The sequence below is a fragment of the Camelus ferus genome, chromosome 9 (genome assembly GCF_009834535.1).
Source record: "Camelus ferus isolate YT-003-E chromosome 9, BCGSAC_Cfer_1.0, whole genome shotgun sequence".
NCBI lineage: Eukaryota > Metazoa > Chordata > Mammalia > Artiodactyla > Camelidae > Camelus > Camelus ferus.
This window is the reverse complement of record NC_045704.1, coordinates 63769857-63778984: the sequence shown is the minus strand read 5'-3', so window position 1 is coordinate 63778984 and position 9128 is coordinate 63769857. Positions and strand designations below refer to the sequence as shown.

The 9128-nt window shown below is 52.5% G+C and overlaps 1 protein-coding gene across 1 annotated transcript in view; it reads right to left on the bottom strand.

Annotated features, from left to right (window-relative positions):
• Window positions 1-3556: 3556 nt before the first annotated feature.
• Window positions 3557-9128, bottom strand: part of LRRC8D (leucine rich repeat containing 8 VRAC subunit D) — a 93609-nt gene continuing 88037 nt past the window's right edge. Inside the window, 2 exon segments of the mRNA XM_032487041.1 lie at window positions 3557-5556; window positions 5558-6960. Of these exon segments, the coding sequence (XP_032342932.1) occupies window positions 4381-5556; window positions 5558-6960 (2579 nt within the window). The 3' untranslated portion in view covers window positions 3557-4380.

The following is a 9128-nucleotide window of genomic DNA, read 5'->3' as shown; positions in this document are numbered from 1 at the left end:
CAAAGCAGAGCTGATTCCTCCTTTCTGCAGCCCTGCTTCTCGGAGTTGCCGGGGCCCGGGCTTCTCCTGCCCTGCGGCTCGGACGTGGCCGGTTTGCTGTCCTGCTCGGGACAGCCTTTCCTGGACGCGGCTCTGTCCCCGCGGGTTAACCAGCAGGCCTGGGGGAGGGGGAGGCCCGCCCATCTCCTTACGGGCCGCTCCAGAAATTGCACGCTTCACTTTCATTCCCACTTTTTTGGCTAGAATTTAGTCACTTGGCCACATCTAGACCCAAGGAAGGTTGGGACATATTTTATTTTACACACATTTTATTCTGTGTTCCCAGGTGTCCACTGAAAACCCCATGGCCCAGGAAGAGAGAATGCGTTAGGGGAGGAGAAGTCTCTGCCAGCTGGGGACGGAATAACAGCGGGCTGTTACTGAGCGCTCACTCTCTGCCAGGCTCAGTGCCTTAAATCATCCCCCAAAATGCCATTGGTAGGCACTGCTATTATCCCCATTTACAGATAAAGAAACTGAGGCTTAGAGAGATTAAGTCACTCGCTATGGTCGTGAGACTGAGGCAGAGGCAGGATTCAAGTTGCGGCACTCACTCCAGAGCCTGAAGTCTTAGGATAAAGAAAGAACTGATGGTACAGTCAGCAGGCAGGACAGGAGCAGCTTCCAGCATCAGGGGTCCCACAGCAGCAGGGCGGTGGGTCACGGGTCAGAAACGAAACCTGCAGGGTGGACCGAGCTAGACACCTTACACATTTCCACGAGCAAGTCCACGCTTACCTGGGACGATTTATACGTGATGTTCCCAGAGGCAGAGGGGTGCAGGCAGGACAGCTGTCCTCTGGCGTTTTAAGGTTGGCAAGTTAAGGGGCTTATTCCACTGCTGTTGTTGGCATGACCGTCCCCCCAGGCTGGGCCAGACTTGGGGGGCGATGGCTGTGGCCTGCTGTCCTGCTGCCTCCTCCCCCTGCCACCTGCTCGCGGCAAACACCGCTCTGAATACCTGGTGCACGTGTCCCAGAAGAGCCACCGCCGGCCACGACCCGACGGGGCCACTTCTTTGTGTCCCAGTCACAAGTTAGAGGACACTTGAAAACTGTTTTCCAGGGTACTTTTCTTACCCTTCTTTTCATGAAAGGGGCTTTTTGTTAGCGCAGCCTTTGAGGATTCAGTTGATAAAGGGACCATTTTACTGAAACGAATTACTGACGTAAGTGCTGCCAGACGTCTTCGTGGGAGGACAGCCCTCTGGCTTCTGTTCAGCAAGGTGAATGGGACGGCCAGTGGGCGCTGGCGTCAAGGGCACTTCAGAGTCTGCTCCAACAGCAACTTAAGAGTTTAGTTGCTGGTTGAAGCCGAGCCCAGGGGAGGCAGTCAGAGAAAGTACTAGCAAAGCTGTTAATAAAACGTGACGTTCTCCTCAGTGGATGAAAAGCCTCAAGTATCTGCACTGCTCTCCAGGACCTACGGAGAACGAGCTCTTCCTACCTCTTATTAAACTGCTAAATCTCCTCTGCTGAGAGTGAGGGCCCAGGAGCAATCTCAGCTCATCTTTCTGAACCTGTGAAAAAGCCGATCGATCATCTCTGCTGAGCCAGCTGAGTGTTGGTGGGAAAAAAGTCAGCCAAAAGTGAGCTAGCTGGTTCTCTCTGACTTTGTGGGACTCGCACAGACGTGGAGCATTTAAAGACACTTTAAAATAACTGTCTTCAAATGGTGCTCAAGGGAGTTTAGAAAAAAGAAATGAAAATGCTAGCAAGCCAAACTTGCACACTCCGACTTGTGTTTCCATGTCTCGAGCGTGTAGTGCCGACATAAACCTGTGAAGGCACGTGGGTTGGCAGTGCATTTGGGCCCATATTTCATCTGCTGTTTTGTGGAGACTCCAAGACCCGGGTATTTAAAATCTGTTAGATGAGTCAGCATTTCTTGGGAAGCTTCTTTTAAAACAGGGCTGTTTGCAAGCAGTGGCAAGGAATGTAGCCTTTGAACCAACTGACCGTGACCTCTGAAGGGTTCAAGGAAACCATCAAAGGCTGGTAAAGTCCACAGAAGTCTGGGTAAGAGCAACGCCACCCTGGTGCTATCTGATGGCACGCAGCACCGATCAGGTCTAGGTGACCGAGCCCCGAGTACTGATAAGGAAACAGGTGCCGGGGCGGCTGCGGTGAGGCTGTGGGCCAGACACTGGCTCCCACAGGCCTCCCCTCTGGCAACAAGGCGGGTCGTGGGTGTGCTGACACTCGTGCCCGTCAACAACAACACGCACCTGTTTTAAGGAAAGAAGCAAGCTTCCTAGTCCACAAAACCAGGATCCTAAGATCTGGCCTGTCTTTCTCACAAGCAAGACACTGTGCCATCCTTCCACAAAGGCTGTGCTGATTTCTGGTGGTGGCGTCGCTGGGCAGGGAGAACGGTGCTCGGTGTGGCTGGTGGGGCGGAGACATGCCAGAGCGTTTACACGCAGAGCTCCTAAGTGCAGGGCCTCCCTGACGCTCCGCCTTAACTAGACGTATCCCCCCTCCCCAGCCATGATTCGCGCACGGATTCTGTACACCTTCTCTGCCACAATCATTTGTATTTTTTGCCTAATTGATATTCTCTCCCACACTGTGTGGTAAACCGCCTTGTAGTCAGCGGCTGTGACTTACTGCAACAGAGAATCAATCCCCCGTCCCCTGAAGTAGTGAGGCACACAGCAGGTGCAACATCAATGCCAGCGGATGTATCCGTGGGTGCGGAGGGAAACGGGAGAGGCGTACACGGGAGAGAACTGGCCGACACCGAACACCTGCCACTGTCCTCCGACTTCCTACGCCCGGGCTTCTATGAGCTGGTCTTCTTTCTACCTCACGTCTTTTAGGAGGAGAGGGCGTGGCCAGGACTCTGGAGCTGGGTGAGTCCCTAACTCAGCCGCAGTGGCCGCAGCCCTTCCCGTCAGTGACAACACCTCTGGAGGCGCTCAGGGGCCCTAGGGCAGGCAGCCCCCCACCTACTGCCGGCCAGCAGCCCCAGGGGTCAGCCTGGGGGGGAGGAGCAAGGATGCGAGCTCATCTCTTCGCGTTCTCCTTCAAGCTATGCTAAGATGTGGCGAGAGACCGCCCAGTGCTTCACTGAATGAGTCCAGTCTTGTAAGGAGAGGATACCACCTTCTCAACCAGAGGGCCAGACAGTCTCTTCTCCTGAAAAAGGCACTCCTGTAGAAAGGCCTATAAGTACCTGCCAACCAACACCCGAACCGATGGAAGGGAAGTTTTTGATTTTCTGAAATGGATTTAGACACTTTGTCAGCTAAAGAAGGAAAAAGCATCATCTAAAAAGCACATTCTGCCCGCGTTTTCCTGGGCACGCCCCCTCCCCACTGCAGGCACGCACAGCAAGTACAGCCTGCCACTAAAATGAGCAGAGGTAGTCCTGGTTTTCAACTCACTGAACTACGAGTCCTACTTTCTGTCCGCGACAGTGAAGAGGGCAAGTGATGCAGTGACACTTGCTTTGACGTTGCGTTGCCTTCCACACGGCGATACACTGGGAGGATGCTAATCATTAAGGCATTAAAATTTTTATTTTGGTTGTAATTAAATTTATTTTAAAATAACATTTTCTATTTATTGGCAACCCTACAGTGTTGACAGAAAGATGTATCATATAATCACAACTCCAGACTATGGGAAAACAGCTATTAGTTAGGAGAGCATTATTTTATTTTTTCTTGTTATTTATTCTTAAAAAACAAACAAACAAAACTCCCTCAATGATCTACACACCTTAACTGCATTCCAGGCCTTCAAGAGTGTAAAATCTGTAAAATGGGATTCTCAGAAGCAGTAGCACCAGTTAAATATGCTAAGAAGTGCTTGTTTGAGGTGCTTTAAATTAGAACAAAAAATAAATCGACATTTCAGCAAACCTAAATTTACACGATTGGACCTGATGTGTCGTCAGTGGTCTGAATTAAAGCAATATTGCACCAATTAAGCAAAGTAAATCAAGACACCTCAAAAAAAAAAAAGTGGCAGAGTAAGAAAATGTCAATTTAATCATGTACTTTAGCAGGCAAGCAATTTGTAAACATTTAGTAGCGGCAGCATCCAAGTTACAAACAATTTAAAAAGAAACCAAGATTAGTGATTACAATTTTTCCTTCCCTTTCCCCAAAAGAAAAAAAAAGAGAGCGAGAAAAGATTTGGAAGTGAACACCTTAAAACACTACAAACATTGAACATTCAGTGACGTCTTCTACCAGCTTCTATGCATCCTCTCTGCGTTTTACGTTCAAAGATGCACCTACTCCTAAAACGCATGTCTTGCGGTAACTGGCACATGAGCGCCTGCAGTCCAGGAAGCTGCTCCCGCACGCGGGAGCGCGTGCGTCGTCTCGGGTTAAATCCCGTTTGCAAAGGGAACGTTTATGTCTTGATTCAATGCTTCTTTGACTTCCAGGGGCAGGGTGTCAAAAAGGTGATCTTCCACAACAAGCCCGCTTTTCTTGAGCAGGCGGCACTGGCCCAGCTGGGCTGGCAGGCGGTCCAAGCAGTTCCCCTTCAGCTCCAGCTGCGTGAGCTGGGAGAGCTGCCCGATCTTCTCTGGGAGGGACGTGATGCAGTTCTGCCCCAGGTTCAAAGTCCTCAACTTGACGCATTTGAACAACTGCTTTGGCAGAACGTCCACTTTGTTCCCCGTGACATGCAAATGCTGCAGGTTCTGAAGCAACCCTATTTCTACAGGAATCATGGAAATGTTGTTGTAGCTTACATCTAAACATCGGAGTTTCTGTAAACTGAACACTGCCACGGGTAAGGACTCGAGCTTGTTGTTAGAGAAATAAAGTGACTCGAGGTTTTTGACGTGGGTGATGGAGGGAGGAATGGTGACAATTTTATTATGCCATAATTTCAAGCAAGTCAGTCGTTTCAAATGCTGGAAACTGATGATTTCCTCAATTGTGCGGATGTTGTTTGACTTTAAATCTAGTTCCTGTAAGTTGGAGAGGCTGAAAATCGCATGTGGAATCCTCTCGAGCTCACAGCTCTGGAGTTCGAGCTCGGCCACGTTCATCATTTTCTTAAGGCTGTTCAGTACCAAGAGTTTCGTGCCGTCATTATGGATGACCAGCTTGGTAAGGTGTGGGGCCACGTCGGTAATGTTGGAGGGAACTTTGGTCAAGTTGCTCTTCACGTGGAGGATCTTCAGGTGCCGCAGCTCCCGGAGGGATTCAAGCCCGATCATCTTGTTGTTTTCGGAGTTCAAGTTGCCGATCAAGTACAACTCCCGGAGGTTTTTGAGCAGATACACCCAGGCGGGGATTTCAGCCACATCCGTGAACTTCACGTGAAGGCATCGCAAGTGATCGCGCAGAAAGCTGAAAGCAGTCTGCTCCACTTTTGCAGGGCAGTGGCAGAGGTGAAGCTCTTGGAGGTTAGTCATCTGAGAAATCTTCGCAGGGATTTTAGCCTCTGGAATCAGCTCAAGCTTCAGCACGTCCAGGTCCGTGAGGTCAAAGACGGCGTCGGGCACCCCCGACAGCATGAACAGGTGCAGCTCCTGCTTGTCCTGCGCAGTTGCGCGACACGTGCTGCCTCAGCTTCTCGAAGGTCCACTCGTGGTTCAAGCTAATCTCCCTAAGTTTATTTTCACTGACTTCCGACAGGAACACCCCGAAACGCTTGGAGTAGAGCTGGTCGTACTGGTCCACCATGTGCAGGAGGAACGCGAAGTCATTCTTGACATCGGGGATGTCACTGAAACTGCTCTCCTCTCGGACCTTCTCAAAGGAGTACTCCTTTAGAGGGATCCGGAACAGCCAGAAGAGAGTGTAGAGGCAGATGGAGCCGTAGACGCAGATGATGGAGATGTAGCTGACGAGCAGCTTCTTCAGCATGTAGGCCATGTTGTGGGTGCACTCGAACTCCTCGTAGCCTGTCAGGTGCTCTACTTCGGGCTTGCAGACGTGCTCGAAGCTGATGGCGTTGACGAAGTTCGCGGTGTAGCACAGGATGAAGATGAACTTGGCCGTTTTGACAACGGTCTGGACCACGTAGAGTTTATAGATCAAGTCGCTGTCTTCCACGTGCGCGCGGAACTTCCTCACTTTCTCAAACAGGGCTTTGGCCTGTTCCCCGTCCTTTTTATCCAGGATGGTCATGCTGGGGACTTCGATCACCGGCTTCTCGGCTGAAAACTTCAAGCCCGCCTTGCTGATCATCGGGGTGCTGGCGCTGGGGCTCCCCTCGTCGCTGCTGGTAGACACGTGCTTGGGCAGAGTCTGGGCACCTGCCATCCTCTGCTTGTTCTCCTCCGAGTCTTCGCACGCTGTCTCTGACAGCGCTTTGGTCGTCCAGGGAGATTCGAAGCACTTGCCTAGTATTGAAACAAAATGTTCCACTTTCGAGCATGTTTTGGGATACTTGAACCAGAAGTTGCTGCTGACCATGAGAATGATCGTGTGGATGAGGGCAAGGTACGGGAAGTACTTGGAGTACCAGGGCAGCGCCAGGTGGTAGCACATCTGGTTAATGAACACGTACTGCTGGAAGTCCAGGTTTGTTTTTCGGCCTGCGGGGTCCTTCTTCTCTTTCTTCGCCTCCTGACCGGGAGCTGTGGCGTCTGCGTGAGGGTGCGTGGCTCGGAGAGGCATGTCGGGTGTCACAGCAGCTGCGCCAAAGGAAATCTCCTTCGCCGTGCGCCCGTCTCGGCCTTGCTCTGTGGCAGATTCCGCCCTCGGGATGTGGGTGGTGACGTCGGCACTTCCCGGGGGCGTGTGTGCCTTTGAATTTATAGGAGACGGCAGTACCGGCAAGCAGACCACCTGATCTTTGGTAAGCTGCATGGTTCCCGCAAAGATGGCTACCATCAGCATGACGACAGCCAGGTAATCCATAAACACATCCCACCATGGTTTCAGGATCCGGTAAGTCGGCTGGATGTCATTGAGCGAAGCAACCTCCGCAAGGGTAAACATTCCTAGAAAACGAGGAAACGAAAGACATTATTACAGAGATGCAAGCGAAAACACCAGATGAGGAAATGCTTTCTTCTTCTGGCTGCTTCTTCCAGTTTCTCCAGCCAACACGGTTTCCTCTACCTGGAGCACTTCCTCCCCACCGGCCTTCACCAGGCCATCGGGCATCTGCTGCCTTTCCCAGGAAGCGCACCCTGAGTCTGGGTGAGGTGCCTCTCTGATGGGTTCCCACAGGACTCTGCCCTTATCACGCCGTGGGAGAGCGGCTGTTCACTCGTCTGCTCCCTCGTGGGGTTATAAATTCCATGGGAACAGCGACCCTGCCCCTCTTCCTTACTGCGACACAGCCAAGGCCTGGCACAACACTGACACTCAGTCAGTGGAAGACCATGTGGGCTGCTGAGCACCATCGTCGTCATCGTCACCATCAAAACTCCTCACGCACGTTTACTCACTGCCCACACGGGGTGCCGGGCAGAAGAGCATCTTAGTAAACTTAATTGCCACCACAAAGCATTTGGGCCCATGCAAAAATAAAAACTCTAAGCCAGCCCTCTCCATAAAAACAAATAGCTAAGGCCCACACGGCCAAGAACCTGTGGGATCCTCGTAACCAACGGCAGCTTCAGTGGTGGCTGTCACGCACCCTGTGCTCGGGACGGGCTTGGATCCCAGGAGAGAGGAGAGGGGGCTGGCTGCTCTCCTCGGGGAGTGAGCAAAGTTCAGAGGTAGGGGGTGGAGAACACAGCATTCACTCTGAGCCTGCACGGCAACCAGCTCGGCCTCGCCCCTCCCGGCAACGCCAGCACGCAACGACCCCAGCCTCGGATGGCTCTGCCCACAGCATGCCATCCACACTGCCCATCCAGGGCTCTGTGCGCCTGCCGTGTCCTCCAGCTCATTACCTTTTCTTTCTTTCTGTCGCTGCCCTGGGAATGCGCTGGGACACCACACTGAGGCTTGGCCTCAGCACTGTCCCAAGGCACATCCAGGCTGGGGTCACAGGCCAGGGAAATCCTAACCGTCCTCACCTCTCACCTCTGCCTGCTCCATCTCCCCAGCCTGAGAGAAGCGGCACGCTCTCCCTGGGGTAGAGGACTGAGTCTGCCACGGAAAAGAGAGTGCAGAGGTATGAGCACACAGGGTGCAGTGGCTCTGGCCTGGCCACAGCAGGGCGTACACAGATGGAACACGGCCCGGGCTCCATCGCCCTTCACAGCCTTGCCCGAAGCGCTACTGCGTCCCCCGGACAAGTAACGAAACTGGCTCGCGGGAGCTGAGTTGTGTTAGTCAAAGGAACAGCGGTGGAGCCTGGGTTTAAAATCTCGCCCAAGGCCAAGCCGCGTGTTCTTCCTACCGGATTCCACCGCCACTCTCCTTTCCTTCTGGTGCTGGCTTTACAGTCTGCAGACTGCTTTTCTATAGAACATCTGCACTGACTCTCACCGTAACCCAGGAAGCCAGGCAGTACTGTCGTCCAGGGACGAGTGAGGAAACTGAGGCACAAGAAGCGTAAGTGACCTTCCTGAGCTAGTCAGGGGAGAGCGCTAACAGAACCTTTCATCTTCAAGTCTCCTTCTCCATCACGCTGTCATCCAAGGGCTGGCTGCTGAAGAAGGGGCCTTCTCACCATTGTCCTTGGCTTTGATGAGAGGAATGAAATTATGGAACCACCACCGTCCCTAAAACAACCTCTCGTGACATTCGCTCAGCATTCAAGAAAGCCAGGAGCCAGGTGCCACGGAGGGGAGTACAGGAACGGTGCAACCTGGCCCTTGCCCTCAAGGAGCTCCTGGTCTGCGTGGAACAATAAGCGATAAGTGTGCTATTACAACACGGAAGAAAATGGCTCTGATGGGGGAAACGCACGCCTGCATTTGGTAGGTGAGAGGACATCACAGAGAGGAGGTTTTTAAGATGAGACTGGAAGGAAGGGGGCCGTCACGGGATGGTGTGGAGTGGAAGCAGTTCCAGCAGAAGAAATAGGACGTCAAAGGCACAGAGGCATGGAGAAACGGTGTTACAGAAACTACAAGTGATTATTAAAAGTTACCCCATTGTCTGTCCATCATGCCCCGTACAGACACCACACTTGATGGCTAAGTCACAAGACGGATGCCAAGGCGTTGATGGTTTAACTCGGTTTTCAGGACGTGCCTGGGCCGCGAGG